This window comes from Rhipicephalus microplus, chromosome 2 (assembly GCF_043290135.1).
Source record: "Rhipicephalus microplus isolate Deutch F79 chromosome 2, USDA_Rmic, whole genome shotgun sequence".
Classification (NCBI taxonomy): domain Eukaryota; kingdom Metazoa; phylum Arthropoda; class Arachnida; order Ixodida; family Ixodidae; genus Rhipicephalus; species Rhipicephalus microplus.
The window spans coordinates 81,526,270-81,553,987 of record NC_134701.1 but is presented as its reverse complement, the minus strand read 5'-3'; the positions used below and the strand labels follow the sequence as shown (position 1 = coordinate 81,553,987).

The following is a 27,718-nucleotide window of genomic DNA, read 5'->3' as shown; positions in this document are numbered from 1 at the left end:
TCAACGATCCGCATGAAGTTGTTCAGGACCTCCTTAATTAAAAACATCTGCAAGCACTTCCCCGTTTTGAGTTTCACCAATTGCCTATGTTCAAAAAGTAGAAGAAAGTTTGCTGTTTCAGTGTAAACAGCACAACTCAAAAAGCAGTCACTCTGTTTGAACCAAGAGTGCCAAAGTCACACTGGGAAACACAAATGACTGTGCTGGCTCTTGCATCAGCAACAAAAGTGTTGCTGCTGCGGGATCATCGAAATGGCTGCACTGGTAGTGTCAGTTAAGGCTGTTTCGAACCTGCATGCAGAAGAATAAGTAATACAATAAAAGGTTCCAGTGATTTCAATTTCAGGCACTTTTAGAAATTTACTTTATAAGGTATACGAAGGCCAGCATGAAGAAAACTATCATCTGCTCACCAAAGAGATGCCCTCCCTTCAGCTGCTCAGCGATCCACATTGTTAGTAAAACCACTGCAGTCAAAAGATCCCTGCATTCTTTGTTTTTCTATGCTATTCTCAATCAAAAGGTATGCTGCACCAGAAGCTTCTCCTGGTTCCATAAGCAGCTTTAAATACATAGGATCCTGCTTGGCCAACTGTAAGAAGGGTTTGTTTGTCCACTACTGTGTGAGCACTAGCTGTGAAGTGACCCTATGTATGGTACATGTTACGTGGCTGTAAGTCGATTTGCATCAAGCGGGGTTATGCTCACCCCGACTTGTCAACATCAAATATATCAAAATACTCCTCCGGCAGAATCTCGTGCTTCTCGCTCATCAAGAAGTAGAAGTAGGAGAAGGCAAACTGCATGTCGTCGGGGCTGCGGATCTTGTGTGACGAGGTCCTGTCAAACTCCTCAGGAAACCTTCGCAAGCACACGAAAAAAAGAAAAAAGAAAAAGTGCAAAGGCCATCAACAATGACTGTCAATGTAAGCATATGATAAAACAATCTAAGAAAAGTTGCTTTTTTAAATATTTCATGCCGTGGACATACTGGCATATTTATATAGCGTCTCTATCTCTTAATGGCACACCCACCTGTTCTCTGCTGTTCCCTCTCAGATGTGCACAATGACACAAAGTTAGCATGCTTCGAAGTGGTTCTGCCATCAATCCCCATCGCCAAAAGCTTACCTCGTCCTCCCTCCATGGCTTGCCTCCATGTTTCTGCTGTTTGCGGTATGTTTAAAGATTTTTCCCTAATTTTCTCTGACTGTCCTTTTGATGGCATATCTATTTTCTGGTGATGAGAGTTCTCCTTCCCCCAGTCCACTTTTTCACTGCACTCTGCTGCATCACTTTAAGCCTTTCCCCTGCTCCTGCACACACTTCACTAATTATTGCCTAACCAAGATTAAAATCAACAAAACTGCTTCTTTCTTCAGTGTAGCTATGCAATCGCTTTAAGACACCACGACATGCATGACCTTCAAATATTGATTCATGTGGTGGCTCTGCCATCTTTAAGAGCCAGTTAAGTTCAGACCTAAAATATGGCAGCTTGTCTTGTAAGTAAAAGGCCACATCGACCGCACCGAATACTGATCATAGCAGAAAGTGAGCGCACATTTCTAGTCAACTATTTGTGAAACTACATAAACAGCATATTGATAAAGGAAACTGTCATTTTAACCCAATCGATACCACTTCAGTGTTTATCGAAGAGCCTCCATCTCTCTGTTCATTTGTAGTTCAGATAGACACAAACGCAAAAAATAAAAGAACAATAGAGTGATAGATGCATGACTCTACAACATTCTCAACTCACTTATCTTGAAGCCGTTTCATAACTTCAACGTCGATCATGTGTGCCATGTGCGAGGGGACCTTGCGTGTCTCGTAACCAAATGCGGTGTTGAACAACCGGTTCACATGCCGCAGAGAGTCCCCAAAGGTGTCTAGCAAGCGCCGCCCCCGCCACCTGGTGCGCTCTGTCGCTGCCTCCATGCGCCTCTGCTAAGACATGAACAATTAATTGAGGTGACGATGTCCACTTCAAGCTAATAAGCTGTCACAACAAATTTGGCCACAATAAGTGCTACAGTAAAAAAGCTTGTTTTATAGAAGATTTTCATCACAGCATTAGGTTGTCCTAATGTCACGAGGAACTTATGATTACCACAGTAGAACACGCACACAGTGGAACTCCAGCTTTACAACTTTAAGGAAAAAATGTTGCATAATAGGAAAACTAAGAATATAGGCACCATCCTCACTCACTCTTGCCCAAAAAATGTTTTCAGACCACCTGAATACACATACAATGTAGACATGCACTGCTCCAATGTGGTAGAGGTAATCATTAAAGAAAATGACAATGAAGCATTTAACTGGAATATGTGTGCAGGCAAATATCTACTCTCACATTTAAAAATTTGGGATCTTACGTACAACTCTGTTCCATGAAAACAAGGCCAGAAATTGGCTACCCATTAAGATTCCTGTATTTCACCATCAATGAGCATGTACCTTGTTTACCTTGCCTGTCGCTCCTCTTTATTTCTCTCTCTTGCTCTCTGTACAGAAGCTCAGCTTTTACAGTAACTGATATTAAAGTTTGTATCCGCTAAAATATTTAGTAACTGATATGAAAGTTTTAATCCACTAAAATGTTTAGTTCTGACCACAGTGTAACATGTCACAGATGCTTTACTTGTCTTCACAAAAAAAATATTGACCTGTGATACATTTTCTGCATTGGAACAAATGTTGGTTGATAACATTTTTAACACACTTCTCTGCTCAGTAGTAAAGTACTCTGTCACAGAAAAGTGTGCCTTGATAGCAAACTCAAAGAGAGAAAACACATGCCCGTGCCAAGCAAAAAAAGCAGGGCACTCATTTGCATTTGCCAGCAGGTTCCATCAGGAGGGAATAGGTTTGGTTACCACCTGCAGCCAAGCTGTTGGTATTCTTACTATTTTCTTTAATTTATCATCAAAACATTCTAGTGAAAGAAGGCGGTTTAACCCATGCCTTCATTGGTTTCATATCTGGTGTATTCATAATGATGGTAGACGTTAAAAAAAAACTCAATTTCTCTTCATATCATTCATCTACAAGCACAGCAATCCAGTTATTAGTACTTCTGTAAGTTTGTGCCTCCCATAAGGTAATATTCCTACAGCTTTAAATGCTACCCAACGACAGCCTCGCACTCATCTCCTAGCCTAGTTTGCACATAAATGCACTAAAAGTTTCAACACACGTTGTCCCTCGTAGCATGTGATTGAAATTTTGAAGTGCATTCAAGTATCATAGCAATAATGTGTAAGGTTTTACTTGCCGAAACCATGATATTGCCGCGGCATCTTGCCTGAATTTGAACAACGCATCCAACATCGCGTGCACAGGGACACACATACACACCGTATTGTGCCACGCAGAGACGATGATGGCACGAGCACCCAGCTGGACCCGGCTAATATACGCCACGCGCTCGGGATATCTTGCGCAAAGGAAGAAGGAGGTGGCTCAAGGACATCTTTTGTGCTCGACTGATGCGTAGTTCTACACCCATAGTCACTTTGAGCTGTAGGCACAGGTGCGCCCTTCTAATAAATACATTTTTTCCGATGGGGGCAGGAATGCTGTAGACCCGTGTGATCAGATTTGGGCACACGTTAAAGAACCCCAGGTGGTAGAGATTTCCGGAGCCCTCCACTACGGCGCTTCTCATCATCATATTGTAGTTTTGGGACAATAAACCCCATATATCAATCAATCAATACGTTTTTATCCCCCCCCCCCCCCCCCGAGTCCTTCAACATCGCTATGAGTGCAAGACAGCATAGTCCCAACCACCAGCGAGCCGATCCTGTGGAGCTGACATCTGTGCATCAGAGGGCCAGTCGCCATCTTCAAGGTGACTCACCAGAGCTCAGTCCACTCCATGCTGAGGGGAACTTAGTCAATGGACGCCACCACCATGACTAGCCAGGTAACACCGGCACATGTGGTGATCAATCAACCTCACCAGCCACCAGTATTTCATGGCAACTCGTACAAAGACGCAGAATATTGGCTGAACCTCTTTGAGAGAGTGGCAAGTTTGAATGATTGGGACGAGAGAGAGAAGCTCTGCCGTGTATACTTTGCTTTGGAGGACTTTACAAAGATGTGGTATGCGAAACGTGAAACCTTCTCGCCTACCTAGGATGAATTTCGGCGACAAGCTCTGGCTACTTATGCTAGCACCGATTGCAAAGAAAAGGCGCAGGCTGCTATTGAAACCAGAAACCAACTCACCAACGAAAGTGTTGCAATGTACATCGAGGACATGATTCGCCCATTCAAGCATGCAGATTCCAATATGCCTGAAGATAAGCTGCGCCACCTCATGTGTGGGGTGAAGCAAGAGCTATTCACTGTTCTCGCTGTTCACCCACTAAGAACAGTTGTGGAGCTTCATGCGGAAGCAACAGCCATCGAGAAAACACAAGAACTGTGGGCTTGACATTACAATCGGGACATAAACTGCACAGCTGCCAATGCCTTCTCTGGAGGCCTGCGAAATGACATAGAAGCCCTCCGAGAACTCATCAGATCAGTGATCGGGAAAGAGCTCAGCAAGTTGGAAGCACCTCACATTAAAGCAGCACTGTCTGTCGTCGACGCAATACGAGATGAACTGAGGCAGATCATACACGAGCTGTAGCGGGAGCCGAAAGCGATCCGACGCATCCCAACGTACTGTGAAATGCTCAGACAACCAGCAGCACACAGCAATGTAGCAGTTGCGACGGCCACTCCTCACCCACCAACGATACGCAGCGCACCTCGTCCACTGGAACCAACGGCTACACACACGCCCGTAGTGTAGCTCGCTACGTGACTCAAAGGCTCCAGAAAAGTGACATCTGGAGTGACCTTGAGTGTAGGCCTTTGTGTTTTCATTGTGGGAAAGCAGGTCACCTATACAGGTTCTGCCCTTACCGACAGGCAGGATTGAGTGGCTTTTCGTTGTACACATGATGCCCTCGAACGGTGAACGGCCAGCGGAGATCGAAGAGTACCTGTCCACAGGCCAGAGTCCACTCACTCCATGCCAACATCAGCCGAGATCGCCATCGCCCAGGCGTTGCCAATCACCCAGCCCACGTGCATCTTCCACACGGCTTGGGTACCGTTCTACAAGCTTACACCTAGAAAACTGAAGCAAGCGACCTGTTGAGGTGAGGCCGCTGGTAACTACAGTAACGAGGATCCTCCATCACGGTCTCAGGGTGACGATGCTATGTTTTCAGAGGATAAGAGCAGCAGCGCAAACATAACTTCAGATTTGCAGTTAAAAATAGACGGATACGAGCTGAGTGCTTTAGTTGACACCGGCCCTGATTATTCGGTAATGAGTCAAAAATTGGCATAGAAACTGAAGAAGGTTGTGACGAAATGGAGTGGGGCACACATACGCACAGCAGGTGGCCACACTATTACGCCGCTTGGCAGATGCACCTCAAGGCATGAAATAAGAGGCTTTACTTAGTTGCCAAATTCATCGTACTGCCAGAATGTTCAAAGGAGCTTATATTGGGAATAGACTTTCTGCAAGCCAACAGAGCCATAATTAATCTGCGCAGATCCAGTGTAACGTTTTTGACCGAAGATGCTATGTAGGGTGGAGAAATCAGAAAAGCGATGTCTTACTGCTCTGCGCAATGTTGATGATGACGTCACAGTGCCACCACGCTGTAGTGTAATAATGCTTATCGAAAATAAGGCATTTTGTGACCACAAAGGAGTAGCAGATGAAAATATAGGGCTCTTCTTAAAAGAATACGTGTGGCGAGGGGTTTTGATCACTCAACAAATGGCCATGCAAATGTCTTCCTTGCGAAATTTGGTAATGAATGTCAACACATCGCGCAAAGTATGGCTATCCCCTATTCCCACAAATTCTGCATGACGACCAAACTATGCAGCTTAGCGACAACACCAACCACTCCATGAGAGACCTGCAACGTTGACGCACCAGTTAACGTCAACCATAGACTCTGAGAAAATCAAAACAAACGATTGTGCTTCTCAACCTACTTCTCAACAAACAAACGAACTGCTTCTCAACCTACTCAAAGGTGCCACACACAGCTATTACGGAACACAGGATTATAACAGAAGAAGCCACGAGACCAGTATGCCAGCACCCATATTCAGTATCAGAAAAGAAAAAAGACGTGATCAAGGAACAAGTGGAAGAGATGCTTTCAGATGACATGATCCAGGCTTCCAGCAGTCCATGAGCGCCTCCCGTAGTGCTTGTTAAAAAAAAAATAACAACACCCTTTCTTCTGCATAGGCTATCGTAAACTGAACAGCGTAACCAAACGGGACGTATACCCTCTGCCAGGTATTGATGATACACTCGACCGGCTACGGAGTACAAAATTTTTCTCTTCCTTTGATCTCAAGAGCGGATATTGGTTAATTGAGGTGGATGAGCGGGACCGTGAAAAGACAGCATTAGTAACCGCAGACAGCCTCTTCAAACTTAAAGCACTTCCATTTGGCCTGTGCACAGCGTCAGAGACGTTTCCGAGAATTATGGATGCTAATCTCGCAGGACTGAAATGGCAGTCTTGCTTGGTGTACTTGGATGACGTCGTATTTTCCGCTACATTTACTGACATCTAGTGCAACTCCGCACAGTATTGAAGGCCATCAGTTCAGCAGACTTGACCGTCAAACCAGGAAAATTCCACCTCAGCTTCGAAGAGCTGCGATTCCTTGAACCGACATCAGCTCCGAAGGCGTTCGTCCAGATCCCGAAAAGATAGCTGATGTCGCGAAGTTCCCGACACCCAAAGACAAGAAGTCAGTACATCGCTTCCTCGGTTTATGCCCATACTATACGCGATTTGTCGAAAATTTTTCATACATTGCTGAACCACTTACTAATCTAACAAAAGACGACGTTCCCTTTATGTGAGAAAGTGAACAACACGAAGCCTTTGATGAGTTAAGAACACGCCTGCAAGCCTCTCCGATCCTCGCCTACTTCGATGAGACTGCCAAAACCGAAGTTCACACTGATGCGAGTATTGTCGGAGTTAGTATGAGGCACCAATGTAGCGCAATTAATGCGGCTGATGTAAAGCGCGTAGCCAGTTCCCAACCCGTGAACTAGCGAAGCCGATCGGTTCCGCGAAGGCGATTGTGGAAGACCCCGAGCACAGGAAAAAAAGGAAACTCCTTCGTTCGCACGGTTCACGAGCGGAGCCGTCAAAGTCACCCCCGTTCGGGACTGGAAGGAGAAGGCTTACTCGGAAAAGCGTCTGGCAAGAGGCAGGTCAGGCGCCACCGTCTGAGTTTAAGCCATTGTTGGCATGCACGCGTGCCATCGAGAATGACGCGGGGACGCGACCACTGGACTGACCGAGACATAGTGGCAGCAGGGAGACGAGCATAACCTCCCCCGCTGTATGTAATTACCCAGTGCTGTTAGGATGTCGGGGCGCCTCGCTGTTGCATGCACACCTGGTAAGCGCACGGAGCCCAACGGTGTACTCACCGCTCTTAGGGAGGCTTCTACGAAGCAACATTTAATGAGAGAGCTGACGGGGCTCGAGCGTGAGAACGGCTGCCGACGGAGGCAGCACGACCTGGCATGGGAGAGAGTGTCACACGCGGAGAACCTATCCCTTTGCATGTAGTATTTGGTAACGTGGTTTTTACCAATGCAGTCATCTTCCCTCCTTAGCTAGTGTTGAAGCTAGTCGAGGTGGAGGAAATAAACTGTCGGCTTCGAAGTCATTCTAGCCCAGTGGCAAATTAGTCAAAAAAAAAAAAGTGCTAGCGTATGCCAGCCGCAAGCTTTCAAAAGCTGAGAAAAACTACTCTGCAACTGAAAAGTGTCTCGTGGTCATCTGAGTCATAAGTCAATTTCGATCGTACCTCTACGGTAGACTATTCCGAGCAGTCAGTGACCACCACCGCCTGTGCTGGCTGGTGAATCCTAAGGATCCCTCTGGCTGACTACCAAGATAGAGCATTAGGCTACAAGAGTATGATGTTACTGTGGTATCCAAATCTGGGAAAAACCACAGTGATGCCAATTGCCTGTCACGCACACCAGTGGACACAAGTGAGCCAGAGGAAGAAGACTTCCCATTTATAGGCATCGTCCAGGCATCAGAAATCACTCACCAACACCAAAACTAGCCAGATTTGCTGCCGCTTATACAGCGTCTCCAAGGATTCAACGTTAAAGCCCCACGTACTTTATTTAGATGGCTCCCTTCGTTCGGTCTTCGAGAAGGGGTCCTTTACAAGAGGAACCTCAAGCCCAACAGTGACAAGTTTTTACAAGTTGTACCTGCATCTTTACCAGACGAGATTCCTGCATGCATATCATGATGAGCCAACATATGGACATATGGGAGTCATCCGTACAATCACCGGAATTCTTCTAAAATACTACTGGCCAAAGCTGTTAGCATCAGTTCAGCGCTATGCGAAAAGTTCTTGTGAGTGTCAAAGACGGAAAACTTCATATGTGAAACTTCAGCCAATGGAATCGCCAGATGCCCCATTCCAGCAAGTCAGTATGGATCTCCTAAGGCCTTTTCCAGCATCGACTGCAGGCAAGAAGTGGATAGTCGTAGCCTGGAACTATCTCACTCGTTAGGGTGAGACTGACTCTCTGTACAGTGCAACAGCACTTGAAGTTGCAAAGCTCTTCATTAACAACATAGTCCTCAGTCATAGTGCACACATCCTTATAATTACAGATCCTGGAACAGCTTTTACTGTAGACCTAATGAAATGTCTGATGTGAATGACCAATACAGATCACAGAAGAACTACAGCATAGCATCCTCAAACAAATAGCCTAACGGAGTGCCTGAACAGAACTCTGACTGATATGCTTTTAATGCATGTCGACGTTGAGCATAAACTATGGGATGAAATATTGCCCTAAATCATGTTCCCATATAATACAGCCATTCAAGAAACAATGCGAGTGACACCATTTGAACTTGTACTCGGCCAAACAGTCACCACTCCACTCGCTGCCATGTTACCACTAAATGATGAACGAAGCAATCCACCCGATCTAGACAACTTCTTGCAAAGAGCGGAGGAAGAACGACAGACGGCGAAATACAGAACATGCCACCAACAGCATATCGACTCCTACCAGCACAATCAGCGTCGTACTGAAGCACATTGTCAGCCTGGTGACAAAGTATAAACATGGACCCCAGTGCATCGCACCGGACTCTCTTAAAATCTTCTTAGCTGATACTTCAGGCCTTAAGAAGTACTCTGCGTGTAAGTGATGTGACTTGCCAAGCCAAATCCGCTTTACACGGGAGCCCAAGACGCTGCAACCCTACAAAGGTGGTACATGTAGTTCGGATGAAGCCTTACTATGAAATATCATCGAAAAACAAGTGACGCCTACCAGGAATTCATTCATTGCCTCACGCATCAAGACGATGCATATGAGAAGCGGATTATGCCACAGCTCCTTGCCTGCATTAAAACAACGCATCCATCACCGCGCGCACAGGGACATACACGTTCGTTGTGTTGTGCTGTGCAGAAACGATAACGGCACAAACACCCAGCTCAACCTGGCTTATATGTGCCACGCACTCGGGAGATCTCGCGCAAACAAGGAAGAAGAGGCTGAAGGTCATCTTTGGTGTTCGACTGACGTGTAGTTCTACGACCACAGTCACTGAGTTGTGAGCACAGGTTTGCTCTTTTAATAAATACATTTTCTTATACTCCCGAGTCCTTCAACATCGCTAAAATATGATTACGAGAAACGCCATACTAGAGGGCTCCGAGAATTTCGACTATCTGGTGTTCTTTAATGTGCACTCACATCGCACAGTAAACGAGCCTTTACCATTTCTCCTCCACGAAACAAACCCGCGACCTTCAGGTCAGCAGCCAAGCACGTTCTCCACTGCACCACTGCAGCAGACAACATTCAAGTACGAAGTCCTGCAAGCTAAGCCAAGCCACGGCTTTATTAATTAGCCCATTCCTTAGCCCACATGCCATACAACGCTATTGGTGGTATGCTGAATTGCTAAAGTAGGAAGAACTTTCCTGCAAGCGCAACGCTACTTTTTCTAGAAACTTGTTTTGGTTTTTGTCACAAAATGCACAAATCATGCGCCATCACTTCATAAGTCAGCGTGAATTTAAAATTTCACCAGCCATGACAAATCTTACCAAAAATTAAGCTTGTGCGAATAGTAAATATTTTGTTCGAAGGAAATTCAAGGCGCATATTGATTTTGGTTGAATAATTTCAAATCGAACTTGAATGGTATATATGACATATAAAAAAATGGGCATATTTATCATGACCAAACTAACCTGCACAATATTTTTTTTAATTGAAATAGAACCTCCATGCAATGCATTCTTTTTTCATTCAAAGGAAGTCGAAACAACTTTGAGTAGTAGCAGGATTTGACTTTTAGTAGAATGCGGAAGATAACCTGTGAATTACATAACATTTTAAAATTTATTATACATACAGCATACAAGCTGTCATAACAAGCTTTCAAGCTTAATAAAATGAGGAATTGATCTGAGGGTAATGGGTTAACTTAAACAGATCCTGCAACACATGTTCAAGTAACCATGGAATGAATTCACTAAAGATGCTTCTTGCCTCACGAATTCACCGCCGCAAACATTATTAGAAACCGTCCAGTACAAGCGAACTAGCGAAGATTTGTTGCATGCTGCAGTTGCATTCTTTCTTCCCATCCCGAGGAAGGCTCTGAGGGGGGGGGGGAGAGATCACGTGTGTTTCATGACCTTCGGCACTTTAGCGTAGCATGTAGCATGCAGCATTAGCGTAGCATGTAGTCAAGTTTTACATGACACGCATGTCATGATATCATGTTTGCACGTGTCATTTACTTTTGTCGTCTATTCACGTCACGTAATACCAAATTTCATATATTTGGAACTAGCGAAACGGCCACGAGCACGCTATGAGCGTAGCATGTAGTCAAGCTTAACATGACAAGCATATCATGATTATCATGTTTGGACATGTCATTTACCTTCGCCGTCTATTCACGTCACGTGATACCGAATTTGAAATATCTGTAGCTAGTGAAACAGCCAGGAGCGCATCATGAGCGGGGTATGTTTTCATGTTCTTACATGACAAGCGTGTCATGATTATCATGTTTGCAGCAGTCATATACCTTCGTCATCTATTGACGTCACGTAACACCGAATTTTGTACATGTAGAGCTAGCAAAACGGCCGTCAGCGCATCATGAAGGGCCCCATATACTCCGAGGTAATTGTGACGCGCACGCTAAGCGCAGCGACGCTACGCTAGCAAAATGCGAGCACTCTATAGTCTGACTCCAGGCGAACCAGGCGCGATCAGTGTCCGTCGGCGCAGCCCAGCGACAACCGCCGCGAAATGCGACATGCTGCATTTAGCGCCAATGACATCACCCCAACACTACTGCATTTGCCTCTCTTCGTGACGGAGGGATGTCAGGCGTGCTCAAACGCGCATGCGTCAAAGCAACGCAGCGCAGCACGCGCCTGCGAGTATATGGCAAACAGATCGGCGCCTGGCGTGGCATCACCGGCGTCATGCGACGAAATTAACGCCAGCGCGCATGCACACCAGGTCACGTCGAAGTGGATTGGCGCCTTGAGTGTGGCAAGTAGTCATGTTCTTACATGAAACGATTCACGTGATTATTATGTTTGCACCAGTCACATACCTTCTTTATTCATTTACATGACGCAATACCAAATTTACCTTATGTGAGGCTAGCGAAACTACTGCAAGCGCAGCATAAGTGTGGCATGTAGACATGATGTTATGTGACATGCATGTCATGATTTTCATGTTTGCACCTGTCATTCACCTATGTTGTCCGTTTGCATCACCTAATACCAAACTTGGTATATGTGAAGCTAGCGACACAGCCACGAGCATATAATGGGCATGGCACGTAGTCATGTTTTTACATGACGCGCACCTGATGATTATTATGGTCGCACCAGTCACACACCTTCGTCATCTCTTTACGTCCCATAATACCAAATTTGGTGTATGTGAAATTAGCGAAACCGCTGCGAGCGCATCATGAGCATGCATGTAGTCATGTTTTATATGACACGCATCTCATGATTGTCATGTTTGCATTGATTCACATACCTTCGACATCCATTCACGTCCTGTAATACCAAATTTGGTATATGCGAAGCTTACGGAACGGCCTCAAGCGCATCATAAGTGCGGCATGTCATGTCGTTACATGACACACACGTCATGATTTTCCTGATAGGGTCTGTCGCTTATGTTTGCTACGCAGTCATGTGATACCATACCAGTTTTGCAACATGTCACGTGAACGAAACCACCGCAAGAGCAGCAAGACTATGAAATGTATATCATGACATTCATGACATACATATCTTGATTGTCATGCTATGACTAGTCAATTATGCTTGTCATACAGTCATTTTATGCCATAACAATTTTGGTATCGATACCATCATCGAAACAACCAGGAGAGCAAAAAGCCGTAGGCGGCTAGATACATAGATAGATACGCTCAAAGTCGTCGAAGTTCGCGAAGAAATACTTCTTCATGAAAATTGCTTTATTATATGCCACACAACTCTTCAATTGAGCTATCAGCAGCATTCCTGGAACGTACGACGTCCTCCAATGAATTGCCGCCACATTTCATGCTACCGATTGGACCAGATATTCTGAGCGCCTGCGCAGCGCGTTTCGCCGTTAAACAGACTTGCACTACAGAAGTTGCGTTGAAACCAAACATAGGATCGTGGATTTTAGGAGGCACGTGCTACCACTGTTTATTCAGTATAATAAGTATGTGATTGTGACTTTGCTGACCGCAAGATCAAGATGCGCAAGATGCACATGACATGCTGGCGTGGCTATTGCTGGTGAAAGACGCTTCCAAATCCAACATTGACGCAGTTTGGCGCTATTTCCATTGATATTATCAGAATGGTGCAGTAAATCTGATTTGGCGCACCTTGGCGCATTTCACGCAAAAGTGGGATCACTGCATTTAATGATACTTTGAGCGGTGTCACTTTTGTACCTATGTATCTTGGACAAGCGATTTAGAGCAAATTATCTCTAACATAGTTTGAAACTAATACAGTCAAGCACACATACGTTGAACTCTCAAAAAAGTGGCAATTAGTTCGATGTATCACAGCATTCAACATAAAAATTTAATAGCATTTACCATATATACAGTGCAAATTTTGGGTTGCAAGTTGGCTTCACGACAACACACAAACATTTCTAAATATTATTTATTATTTTTGCATGATTTGCATTCGAAGGTGCGAGTTATACACTAGAAAATCAGTATAGCAGTGCCTGAACATCTGAATATACATCCATGTGGAATTGCTGGGAGCTGAAAACCTTTGTATACTCTGGCACTAATGTTGGCTGATGTACACAGCAGCGACATCACACTTGTTTTCAACACATTTGGCTGTGTTTACTTTTGACAGCTTTGTGGAGAAAAACACGTTTTTCGCTTCGCTTGCAGGTTTTTCTGTTCCTTCGACAAGTGTCGAGAATCACTTTAAAGTTATGCAGTGAACTGTGCACTGAGAACAAGCACAGGAAAATATCAGGGGATATTTGAACTTTCTGAACACTCACTACTGCATGTGCTGCTTGTACTGAAGTGCTAGCTTATTATTATTAACCTAAATGACCATACTCGTAAATAACAAGCCAAGTGTTTCCAACTGTATAAATAAGGAACAGACTTTTTTTTGTATTCTGTTAGCTCTCGACCCTGTCTCCGGACAACAACAGACATTCGCCGCACCAGGGGACATACTCAGCATATTTCTGGTGGCTGAATCCCATGCACGAAGTGTGACAGTCTTATCTCCAGCTTTGAATTACTCTTAGGTTTAATGCTAATTCTCCCTCTTCATCAACAGTCTACATCGAATGCCACAGTCACCCTCACCTTCACCAAGGCACCAAACACGTTCTGCTTCTCCCATGGCAACCAGCCCTCCTGAAGACCAAGCAGCGCTCGTTGAGGTGGCCGAAGCATGGTCTCGTTGGCTGCAGCAGCATTAGTGGCACCCTTTCGCCGGAAGACGAGGTCAATGTCATGGTCTCCAACCAAGGTGGCATTTCTCATGTACTGCTCAATCAGCTGGGACTTGCGTTTGCGAAAGCCTTTCAGGGTTACCAATCCTGTTTCGTAAGACAGGTGCCAACATTGAAGACAGAATTCACTGTGTAAGTCACACGACAACAGCTGTAACTTTAAAAGGCAGTAGACAACAAATCCAGGCTCCGGAGGGCAACATTAGGAAAATGTAAATGGCAGTAGTACAATCAGCATTTTTGAAGAGCAACCAAACTAGCTGCTATATTTTTGAATGCTAAGACAAAGTGTTAGACCTCAAGCACGGTACTGTATAAAGCACTCATGGTCTACTGATATAAAAATGATCAGATGCTTGCCATAGCATATGCATTACCGATCTTGCCTACCCCACCTTGCAAGATCTGACTTCACCGTACCTGCCTGTGTATTAGACTATATGTTGGTTACACAGACAAAACAATGGAACATTTTTGCTGCCCAGAGGATATTTGTATAAGGTGCTACACTACAGTGATGCACACATGTGGTAGCTAGCTCACTGTACACAACTTCTGATGACTTACAGAAAGTGTGACACAACTTCTTTTACTAAGAGCGAATATACAAGAGAAGAGTTTTCAGTAGTGATACTCTGTTAGGAACTCCAATCCCCATACTGCCATTTGTTCAAAGCTGAGCGATTTCCAAGGAGGCCACAAAGCCTACTTCACATCATCCAAAGCTCTAGTGCAAAGTGTTTCGAAGAAAATTATACTTACCAACAGAATGCAAAATGCATAATTGTTTAGAAAGTATTTTTAATTTCATCAATCTGAAGAAAAAGCAACCTGAGGTGCTATTCACAGCATCCACTCTGTGAAGAATGCAATGAGGTCAAGTGATTCCCATTGTTTCATGTGTTCGATTTTCCATGTGTTCTGGCACTTTGAGTCATCCAGATATGGCCACCAAGACTATAACTCCTATTTTCACACTAAGCTTCAGTAGTGAACCACAGTATGCAATAAGTTGAGCTTGCATCAACGTTCCGGCCTCTTTAATGCTGAAGGTTCAGCAGTGGCTGTCACTTGCCTAAGAACACAAATGTGAGACAGCATACTTGAATGTCAGTGTCCATTGTTCTGGGTTAATGGCTAATTACAACTGATGCTTCTGCGATTCGTCACGGCAATGTGCACCGACTAGCTTGGCAGCAAGCATGGCAGCGTGGGTGGTCACAATCACAATAATACAGCTGAAAAGCCATTGTTGGTCACTAAAAAGTCTAGCAAGTGAAGAAACTGCCATTTGTTACCAGTTAGCACCCAAATATCTTCACAGAGCAAGATGTAATGTGTCCAGTACGGTGTACAACTGCCGCACAAATACCATATTTACTCGGGTAATGTACCCCCCTTTTTTTCAGGAATGTTGACATCAGTTTGAGGGCAGAATTCATTAGGCAGAAGAAAAAAGGCATGAGAGTTATACAGTCAAGCCCACTTATAGCGAACCTGAGCATGACGCGGCATCCGTTTGCTGTATCCTGAAGTTCGTAGTAAATGAAACACAGCTTTTAAAAAAGTTGCAAGTGAAAACACAAACTTTTTTGCCCCAAAAAGTCCGTGATGCACGTGTTTCGAAGAGCAAAAACGATAAGGGCGGTCTCGAGTTCATTTAAAACGGCATTAAAACGGCAGGCTGCTCCTTCGCCGAGGCCCGTGGCATAAGCTGCATGAGGCGCTGGCTCCAAAGCTTCGTCGTTTTCGCAATCCGATTGCTCCAAATCGCTCTCGCCACGTACTTCATTCACAATTCCCCCATCCGTGCATGGTTCCACAGTGTCGGCATCATCATCGGCCGTGATTAAATCATCGCAACAGATATCGCACCCGCTCTCCCATGTCGGAGTCAACGACGGGCTGCCACAAATCGCCGCCTTAGTGGTCCTGTTCGGAAGCTTCAGGCTCGGCATCGGGCCCAACGATCGACGAAGTCGGCCTCGCGAAAATAGGTTTGCGCACATGTAGCTGTCACCACCGCTCACGAAATATTCACCATATCCACGGCTGAATACCGAGAAGCCCGAAGCAACAAGTTGGCTGCCAGGTGGTCAACAGCTATGAGCAAGCGCTCCGCAACGCAGCACCTAACATGCGGATTACGCTCAAGCGAAGCAGTCACACTTTTGACGTTTTATTGAGCGGCCCGAAAAAGCGTGCTAGTCCTCCCGTTGGCCATCATGACCACACAAGCACACCAAGAGCGAGCAAGACGCACACACGCGTGGAACAGCTCTGGGTGCATTTCCAGCCGGAAAACGAAACTAATTCAAGCCAGCGTGGCGGGTGTCGCAGAGCGGTGGAGTTGGGCGAAGGGGTTCTGATCAAGAGAGGAGAACAGACTTACGAGATAAGGGCAAGGAGTTGCGATAAAGCACAGAGGAATGAAAGGCTCTTTCCTCCATGCGATAAAATGAGGGGAGAGTGCGGGGGGAGGGCGACCTTGAAAACCAAAACTCACGGGAAGGAGGCAGGTTAAGTAGCTTGCTTGAAAGGTCCGCGAAACGCGCACGTAGAAAAATTTGAAAAGAGTGCCAGCGCCCGCTGAAGTCAAAGCATGGCCGCCTCGTTCGGTGCACGCGGCGGCATTCGAAGAATCGGCGGCCGTGATCAAAAATCGTTTTGTTGTGCCGGCGGGTTTGCGTGGCTTCACGAACTTCGATATTTCGTGACTCATTCCGCGCAAATTAACAGCTGTTTTTGCACTTCTGCACACGCGCGGAAGGAGCCGAGTGCAAAGTGAGCGAGAACAAGTCCTAAACACGAAACGAATCGCAAATTATCAGAGTCGCTGGGGTAGTGTACGCGCGTGCACTATACGCAGACTATCGAATACAGTCGGTGGCCGACGATGTTGGCAAATGGTCTAGTCACTCCAGTCCTGTGACGCCAACGACAGTACCAGCGATCAAAAACAGGGTACGTGGCGGACCGGTCTTCGAAAGATAGGTGGCAGTGTGAAAACACAGGCCTCGCCTGGCGATGCGGGGTGCTCAGAGTAGCGGGGGGACAAAGGACGGAGGGGTGCGTTACAAAAAGCGGTCAGGGAGAGCAGAAACTAGAGAGGCGCAGAGGCAGAATCAGCGTTTAACAATAAGAATGTATGGGCACCTCGCCGATGCCCGATCGGTGGTCGAAATTGGTTTCCCGGGAAGTCGGCAGACTGCTGACTCCGCTGTAACCGGTCAGTGGCGCTCGGAGACGTTCATTGTAAGTGCGATTTTGTGCCATTGAACCAATGTATATTTTGACGGTTACAGCGAGTGGCCAACCCGGATGCACGATCAGATTACTACGAGCGGGCGCACGGTCTACGAGCGCGGCGCGTCATCGGAGTCGGTCTTAGCCCTAACTTCGCTGACAGCGAGACTCCGGGCAGGAACGACGCGCTAGCACATTCGAAACAGCCCGCGGGATGCTTTGGGTGCGCAGGACACCCTTCGCTCCTTCGGCGCACATGACGACAACGTAGCAATGGACCACTTTTTCCAGTGCGAAGGCAGAACTTTGAAGTTATTGCATGGCAAGGGTAAGCAAAGTAAGTTGACCGACTTCTGGCAATAAATTTTCGTTCTGCTCGCCGTATCACTGTCTTTATGTCTCATACTCACGGCAACGAAAATCTTGCGAAAACGAAATTTTTCGGTTTCCCCGACGATTTCGCTATTGCGGGTTTCGACTGTACCAAACTTGGTATGGCATAACATGACTGAATAAAAAACATATTTGACTAGTCATAACATGAAAATCATGACATGTATGTCACAAATGTCATGATTTACATTTTGTGGTCCTGCAGCTCTTGCGGTGGTTTCGTTCACATGGCATGTTGCAAAACTGGTATGGTATGACATGATTGCAAGGCGAACACAAGCGACAGACCCTAACATGAAAATCATGACAAGCGTGTCATGTAACAACATGACTACATGCCACGCTAATGATGCACTCGCGGTCGTTTTGCTAGCGTCACATATACCCAATTTGGTATTACGGTATGTGAATGTATGACGAAGGTATGTGACTGGTGCAAACATGATAGTCATGAGAAGCCGTGTCATGTAACAACATGACTACATGCCACGCTTATGATGCGCTGGCGGCCATTTCGCTAGCTTCACTTATACCAAATTCGGTAATTACGAGACGTGAATGGATGACGAAGGTATGATACAGGTGCAAGCATGATAAACATGAGATGCGTGTCATGTAACAACATGACTACATCACACACTAATGATGTGCTCACAGCCGTTTCGCTAGTTTCACATATGCCAAATTTGGTATTACGGTAACGCCAATCGATGACAAATGTATGTGACTGGTGCAAACATGGTAATCATATGAGATGCGTGTCATGTGAGAACATGACTACATGCCACAGCCAAGGTGCAATACATTTCGACATGACGCGGTGCACGTGCTCGCGGCGTTCACTTTGTCGCGTTACGCTGACAGGCGCTGGTCGTGTCAAATACTCGCAGGCGCATGCCGCTCTCCGTGGCTATAATGCATGCGCGTTTCAGAGCGTCCGGCATCCCTCCATCACAGAAAAAGGGAGGTGCAGTGTTGTCGGGGTAACGCATCAGCGCGAAATGCAGCATGTCACATTTCGCCCCGGTTGCCGTCGGGCCACGCCGACGGACGCTGGTAGCACATGGCGTTAGACTATAGAGTGCTCGCATTTTGCTAACGTAGCGTCTCTGTGTCCAGCGTGCGCGCGCTTCAACGCTACATTCGATTATATTGGGCCCTTCATGGTGCGCTCGCGGCCGCTTTGATAGCTCCACATACACCAAATTTGGTGTTTCGTGACATCAATGGATGATGATATATATGACTGGTGCAATGCATGATAATGCTGACATGCGTGTCATGTAAGAACATGACAACATACCATGCTCATAGCGTGCTCGCGGCCGTTTCACTAGCTCCACATATACTAAATTTAGTATAACGTGACGTGAATTGATGATGAAGGTAAACGACACATTCAAACAAGATAATCGTGACACCGAAGTCATGTACGGCATCATTTACCTCGACCTCGTATAGTTGTGCTGATATTAAAGTGAATTATCAACATTTCTTATTCGTGCTTCGCATATGATCGATTCCCACTGTACGTGGAATCTGCCAATTTTTTTGCCTTGTTCTCGTGCCGCTGTGCTTGTGTGCCGCTATAAGCAAAGAGGTTTCTCCTGCATTCAACAGACCGCACTCTTCTACAAAAAGAGCAACTTTTAAATCTATACTGACGTCGTTCACGTTCGCGCTGTTCGCAACTGCTTAGCATGGTTGTGAAGCTATGCTTTGACTTTTATTGTGTCGTTATTTTGAGATACAATGGCTTGAATTAAGGTTGTTTCGATTGTCAACAGCACTGGCTATCACACCAAAATAAAATGAACAGATACATTTTTTTTTTCTTTTTTCAAGGACCAAGGTGGGGGGATGCGTTCATTACTCGAGTAAATACGGTATGTCATTCACGTAACTTCTAGCTTTTACCGAACTTCTTTAACGGTCTCCAAGTTTAAGCTAATAAAGATTAGGAGCATACGCAAATTACCAATAGTTCGCAATATACTGAAGCCCTAATTTAGATGAAAACAGAATTTGGGGGTAATAAACATTTTGCATTGAATTACTGCAGTCTGCTACTATAAGCGTGTACTGTATTACTGCGATGTGCTTCCACTGTCTTTGCGGAAACTTGGATGCAGAGATCTGCATACTCATAACGGCAAAAGACAGAAGGTTGAGGAATGCTTATGAAGATGTGGAACAAGATGAGACAAAAATAAGAAAAAACTTTTAGGGCAAACGGCAGTTGGCGAGCTTATACAGTCAAATCCACATCTAACGATCCCAGCTATAACAATGTATCGATTATAGTAACCATATTTCGGCGCAATTACAATTTCGCTATGCTACTCATTGACAGTGTGTCCACATATAGCAAACATTTTTCAAAGCCACCCACTTTTACAAGAAACACTGCCAACACGGTAGCTGTTAAAATTATAACATTTATAAACCAAGAAAAAAAGTTAGAAAAGGTATTCTAAAACATGATGCTTGTGTATGCCTAGCAGCAGTTTACTCACGACAAAAATAATGTGAACCGTGAGGAGCCCTGCACACGAATTTCAGATGCTATGAGTGAGGTCACTCAACTTCCGGGCATTTTTTCACTAGCGAAATGGCAGTGAGGAAAAAAAAATTATGGAATGGCATCAATTCATAGCAAATGTGGTTTAATTCACTCATGAGCACACAGCGGGTGTCACTTAGCACAAGAAAAGTCCTGACTTGTGACCAGAAGGGTTGATAGCACTTCCTAAATAATAATTGTACTCAGAAAAAAAGGGGTGTTTGGTCACTAAATGCACATTTTTAAGGGCGAGTCCATATACAATAAACTACTCAAAAAACAACCACTTATCGCGGCATTTTAGAGTTCATTGTAAATTAGTTTGATTGTACCAACAATGTTTAAAATGAATAATGGCTACAAAAAAGCTAATTTTCCTGCCACACGCAACTTTGTAAGAACATCTGTCTTACATATGTTGACAAGTCAGATCCTCTCAGCTTGTATCAGTGATCACCTATTATTGCCCAATCTCTGCCCAGTGCAAGGTAACATCGATACATTAGACTAACCTGTAGAGTACAGAACCCTGGCTTCCACTATCTCGCGCACGAGTTCCCCAGGCAGCATCGAACGTCTCACATCGACGTTCGCGTAGCGATACAACTCCTCGCCATCTGGCAGCAGCTGCGGATCTGGTGGGTACCTGCAGGGGTTGCATTTCACAAGAACTGTAAATGCTTCTAGCTGAAAGCATACTTTATTGGGGTGTGAAAAACCGTGTTTTCCAACAATATAGCCATGCATGTAGCTCTGGCTTTAAGCTAGAATAGGTTCCATTTAATTCAGGGTGGTTTCATTAGGTTATTAAGCTACACAAGTAGCTTGACGGGACTCAACGGCCAGACTATACAGGGCAGTAACAACAGGCAGTCCGGTGCAGTGGCAAACAAACCAACAGTAAAGAGAAATACCATCTCGTAAGTACATTACAGCAGTTTGCATGTCCTTCCAGCATACTTCACTTGGAAAGTTCAGTTGGAAGTAACCAAACACTTTTTCTAAATTCATAAATACTGAAAAAAAATTCCCTGCCTATAAAAGAAAATGGGACGCCATATTACATTTGTGTAAATGGCAGAATAAATGCTGGAAAAATAGTATGGCCCATATCATGCTTTGCATATAATTCAATACTTCATATTTTGGCTCAGATTATCACACCTTCAGAGATTACAATAAAAAATGCACCTGCCTTCCCCAACCTCCTTTTAAAAAATACATAAAAAGAACATTTGTTACGTGGCATAATATCTATGAGTATTGGATGTTTTGTAGGCTTGCACAAACAGCGAATTTTCGGTTCCAAGCGAATTTGAAGCGAATAGTTATTTTGATCAAATAACTTCAAATCGAATTCAAATAGTATAAATATTGCATCTTATAAAGAAAAAGGGGCATATTTGTGATGATTAAACTAACCAACACAATATTTTTTTTTTTTAAGTTGGAACAGGGCCTGTGCAAATGCAACCCTCTTTTTTTTTTTTTTCGCATCGAAGGAAGTGGAAACAACTTGAATAGCAGCAGAATTTTACTTTCTAGAATGCAAGTTACAGCCTGTCAAATATGTAGAGTTTTGAAATTTGTTATACTTAAGCAAGCTTTCAAAATGAAAAAAAAAAGATAAATAAGAATGGATGTGAGGGTAATATCTTCATGCAACTTTGAAGTGAGGCTTTGTGGCAGTGCAAATTTATTTTGGACAGGCGCTTTTATGGCTTATCACCCCTTCACTGCAGTAAAACCACCTTTATATCATGTTACATGTGGACAAATATGCAAAAAATTTGTTTGTTTTTTTCTTCAAATAATTTGAAATTTTCAATAATTTAGATTCGATTCAAAGAAAATTTGAATACCGCATTATTCATTCAAATATTCAAAGCATTCGAATGTCCACACAAGCCCAAATGCTTGGCATTCTGCAATTAAAGACAGCATTTTGAAATGTCAAGCTTGTGCTTACAGCCCACATTTACTACCTAGCTTAACGTAAGTTACGTGCAATTGTCATCTTGTCAACAAACATATGACAGCGAGCAGTACGGGACTGGTTCCATCGTTAGGCAAACTGAAGTTTTCCTTTTCCAAGTTACCATAAATTTTATTTCATAATTGCACATCAGTGCTTTTTCTAAAGAAATGTACAATGTGGAGATTGCAAGTCAAACTGTACACTAGATATCTACTATATGCATAGATAAGAATAATTGATATGTGGAGTTTAACGCCCCTAAACCACCATATGATTATGAGAGACACCATAGTGGAGGGCTCCGGAAATTTCGACCTCCTGGGCTTCTTCAACATGCACCCAAATCTGAGCACACGGGCCTACAACATTTCCGCCTTCAGCGGAAATGCAGCCGTGACAGCCAGGTTTTGATCCCGCGACCTGTGGGTCAGTAGCCGAGTACCTTTGCTACTAAATCACCACGACGAGACATGCATTGATAATCCCTTGTACCAAATTCTGCTTGCTCCTTCCACCCATTTGGTATAATCTTCAGGAGCATCTCATGGGAAATCTCACAACATACCCATAGCAAATGCATGGGAAATGTCAATGGCCAATGGCAAAAACAAGTGTCAATGAATGCAGGAAACAAAAAGCCTTTCCTATTACACAGGAATTGTTCCCGTCATAAAACTAAAACATGTTTATATCAAAGCAGTTGCAGCAGCATTGGAACTAGCAATCTGTACAATGTTTATGGCAAATAATGCCAGAACAGCAGTTTTCAACACAAATTCACCACCGTTGACACCAATTGCTAAATCTTTCCCAATTGATATGTGAGGTCTAACATCCCGAAACCACCATACGATTACGAGAGACGCCATAGCGGAGGGCTCCGGAAATTTCGACCACCTGGTCTTCTTTAATGCGTGCCCAAATCTGAGTACACGGACCCACAGCATTTTCGTCTCCTTTGAAAATGCAGCGGCCGCAGCCAGGATTCGATCTGACGACCTGCGGGTCAGCAGCCGAGTACCTTAGCCAGCAGACCACCACGGCGGTAAATTTATGCCAGGCACATCTGTCTGGCTGTGTCATGTCTTTGGCATCCTGACATATGTGACACACTCAAATTCGCAAGTGCAAGAGATATTTCCCTCTGTCCACCTCAAATGAGTGAAAGTGTAGGTAGGGCTTCCCTTTAGCATCTTTTAAGCTGGTCTAATGAGGTTAATTTTAAAAATCCTCCCAATGATGCTGCTGCCTTTCTCTAGTGAGTAAATCCAGCAGTAGTATTGTTAATTGACAACACTGCAAAGAATTAAAATATGAAGTCTTCCCGATGCTTCCACATGTGTAAACTGCTCTGTGAAGGCAACAAGGCATCGCGAACTAACTCGACATTGAAGATCATCCGTAGTGAAACTGCCCTATTATTAGAGAAGCAGACATGCCACATTATGCCATGCCATGGCCTTTGTCATGACAAAATGCTTGACAGTGAGGGTGGCACTGTCCCTGCCAATAGTAAGAAGCACAATCAGTAGGAGAGAGAGAGAGAATATATATGATGCATTTATCCACAGAAGGCTGCCTGCATTCGCGGTGTAGCAATCAGCATACATATCTGGCTTCTGTGCTAGAGAGCCAAGAGGTCAGAGGTTTGGTTACCCGACTGGCTGGTCAAAGTTTTTGTCTTTTTTTCCTGCGTGACCGACCCGTGTACCCTTCTGCTGATGTCATTTCAGTAAAAGGAGTGAGGCAATTGAATTGTTGTGGGACCCTAGCATAATAACATTTTTGTATAACAATGCTTCACTTTGAGAATGCTTCATTCCTGATTGCACCAGTTTGCTGAAAGCTTGAATATAAGCTGGGACTTGCAGGCTATGAAGTATGTGATGTTGTTGAAGGGTTATATAATTATAAAATGGCACCATAAAGTACAGCAAATGAGAATCTCTGAACAAGTGAAAATCTTAAACAGAATTGCTGCTCAAATAGAATAATGGCCTCTTGCATGATCGGTTTCATAATTGAATTCTATAAGCCTGTTCATCTTTTACTAAACAGAACTCTTCTTATATAAACCATGTTAATACTAATCTTAATGCTCCGCTTATTGAAAGTAGACTGTACAACGAAATCACAGAGGATCACATGAAACACCTGGGTGATTGTGTTTTATTTCGTGGAGTCATTTCATAATAATGAATCTCTACCAACTCGCCCAATTGTGAGTCCTATGTAACGTTATAGGCCGTTCCACATCCTCTGCAATGCATGCAACAGCAGCAAGGCACTGAATTTACACTTGCCGCAGTTTGTTCATGGCATCCAGTGCTGTCCGATGAGCACGCTGGTCGAGTGTGCATGAGTGCCCAGTCTCTTGCAATAGTACTTTATATGATACATGCTTTCAGAATCCCTGCAAGTGTGCTATTATTGCTAATACAGCATGAAATTTAAGTTCTTTACATATGACAAGTCTGCCGTGCACACTCAGTTGCTGTGCCTTTGAGTCCCCAGTTGGTCCATAAGTACTGCTGGCCTGCAAGTCCCCCTCTGAACCACCTGAACCACTCTGCCATCAGCTGGCATGGTCATTGAAACATTTGTACCTTTCAGCACATCTACATAGCTCTGACACCAGCTCTAGCTACCGTGTATCATATGTACATGGGGAACATAGAAAAATGTGCGATTTATAAGGTGAGCTCAACTATCAGGAGACACAAAAATTCCAGGGTGTTAAGTTTTAAAACGATGACTGATTATGAGGCAAGTCATAGAGAGGGATTACAAATTAGTTTTTACAATTAGTGTTTGAAGTTCTCAACACACACCTCAATCAAAAAACAAGGTCCTTTTCGCCCTTCACCTCATTTATCTAAGGGTGGCCACAGTCATGACAAGGAAATAAGCAAACCTGATCGTTCTTGGCAAAGCAACACAAGAGTGGCCTAGTTACTACAGCATGTCATGTCACAGGATGCAAGAGTTGGATGCCGAGTAAAAAAGTATCCATCTGCTGAAGTGAGGCGAAAGATATCATGAAAAATGCGACGAAAGATGGACATATGCACGTTCCGACAAGAACTTAATATGTGTGTTTAACGTCATTTTGACAAGAACTTCAAAGGGGTTTGTTTCATTTTGTTTTTTTGTTGTGAGGCACAATACGAGTAATACCTTATGTAACTAATCACTCATATGCATTCACTAAAGCTTGCCATATAAACAAATCACTCAGTTGCATTCACTTCAATGCCCTTAATTCACCTCATATCCTCTGGGTATCCCGTGAAGTTGACAGCTTCCTCAGTAACTGCCGATGCTTTTAGTGGTGGTAAGCTCACTTCTGTTGGCAACAATGGTACAGCAGTTGTGAAATTCTCTGCTGGCACATCCACGCCAGTTATCAGCGCAAACTTGAACTGCAACAGAGAAAAATAACAGATGGCATGTGCTGACTGGCAACAAGTGAGTACCGACTATTGTAAAGCAACTTCAGAAGCTACTACGCTCACTTATTGCATCTCTTACTTTCGCTATGCTCGAAACAAACACATACCGTATGCACAATTTAAAGCCATCTGTGATCAGTAATTGTCTTTAGGAAACAATTTGGTACTGTTATCTTAAAATTCAAGAAGTGCAGGCAGGTAAATTGCAAAGCTCTGTTGCTAGGCAACCACAGCCAGAAAAGGCCACAGCTTACTCAACTAGGGAACTAAGTAAGGTAGCTTGTCCATGTTTAACTGTTCGGCATTTATAAACCCATTGGTACATGAATGATGAACGCTACTTTGGTGTGACAAAAGGACACACAAGTCATGTTTTATTGGTAATGAGTAAGCATAAAGGACACGAAGCGGCAATCTGAAACCGAAACTGAAGAGCAGAGGGCAGGTGGCGCGGGGTGCGGAAAAAGAAATAGGAACGAGCTACGATGCAATGCGCAAGAAAAAAAAGAAGCTCGCGACGTGAAGACGAGAAAGCCACGAGGGCTCTGGAGTGCGGTTCGAGACGACGAGCGTCAGCCAGGGTTCCTGAGGCAGGCATGAGACCAGGTCAAGTATGTCCAAGGTCCGGCCCCTGTGGCCTACTTCAAGGTTGAAGGACCTGACCTGCGACGCGGCTCCTGCCTGGGTGCAGCGGCCGGAAGCCGGTTCGTGGATGGGGCCTGCCTGGTGCTGCCTTCGTGGACCGTTGGCCGATCATGGTGCTCGTCAGTCGCGGCCCGCTGTGCTGCGTTGGCCACCGAGTGTTCTACAACGGAGCTGCACACGGTAGCACAACCGTGTGTGGCAACTGTGCCTTACCGAGCGACCGTGCACCCTTCGTGCAACTTCTACCATGCCGCGCGACGACTGACACACCACAACAGGATGACAGTGCTCCGAACCGGGAGGCGGTGTTTTCCTCATTTCCACTTACCAGTTCGGAACTCTACGCGCGCGACAGGGTCATGCAGTAATGAAGCCGAACTCTGGACAGTTTACGACTAACCTGCTGCACATGCTTAGCATCACCCTGTAAATATAGTTTGTCTGTTTATCGCTTTCCTATCTCCTCTTCACTAGTGTGCTTCATAAAGTTTTTTTTCCGTATCTTTAACTCTAAAGCGTACCTACAAATCCTTTCTTGTCCGACAGCAGCAACCCACGTGACGAGCGTCTGTAATCATCACACCTGGATCTATATACAAGGCACCAAATGCCATACATCGTGCTTTATAGATACCAGGATCTTTGGCGGGTCAAGCAGCACAAAGTGGCACAGCTAAGGAACATATCTTGCTATAAGGGGAAATAATATAAACATATGAAGGCAAAATAATGTTCAGGCAGCGCATTGGTACTGCCTGAACACCACTTTAACACAGGTCACAACACTGGCTGGAGTTGTGACCTGTGTTAAATGAATGACAGAAAAATGAATGTCATGCTGCCTTTTTATTGCGATAGCAACTATATGGACAGTCTCGACTGGTTTTTTGTTGTCGCTGCCGCCGCTGCTGTCATTCACCGTATATATACATGTATCTATATAAATAAAAACTCAAGAACCCCCCACCCCTTCCTCTGCGCTCGGTGCCCATCTCGTGGTCTCATTGACAGCCCCGCTCTCTTTGTATTATAAATTAGTTTTTCATTGAAACTATAAGTGTTTGTTTTCCGCCAAGAATTGTATGTTTGCTAGGAAATGCTCCATCGAACCCTTCACTATGATCTTACACTACTGTAATAGCTTGTTCAGCTTAGAAGATCAAAAATAGTTATTTCATAGAAACTATAATCAATTCTACAGCCTTTCCTTGCAGAAATCGATCGTAATATTCCCCCTTTTTTCTATATGCACTTTGTCAAGAGAACCCAAAACTGTAATCCCCATATCTTTATTTCCTAATGTACAGTTA

The 27,718-nt window shown here is 44.5% G+C and overlaps 1 protein-coding gene across 4 annotated transcripts in view; it reads right to left on the bottom strand.

The window, feature by feature from the left end:
- Positions 1–27,718, bottom strand: part of Gnptab (N-acetylglucosamine-1-phosphate transferase subunits alpha and beta) — a 95,479-nt gene that overhangs the window by 30,868 nt on the left and 36,893 nt on the right. For 3 of the 4 annotated variants that reach the window (XM_075886594.1, XM_075886591.1, XM_075886592.1), the window contains exons 14-18: positions 25,579–25,733; positions 20,846–20,979; positions 13,983–14,218; positions 1,766–1,953; positions 709–861 (exon numbers count right to left, since the gene is read on the bottom strand). In XM_075886594.1, the coding sequence (XP_075742709.1) occupies positions 709–861; positions 1,766–1,953; positions 13,983–14,218; positions 20,846–20,979; positions 25,579–25,733 (866 nt within the window). The remainder of the gene's footprint in view (positions 1–708; positions 862–1,765; positions 1,954–13,982; positions 14,219–20,845; positions 20,980–25,578; positions 25,734–27,718) is intronic. The other variant, XM_075886593.1, reaches the window with a different exon arrangement.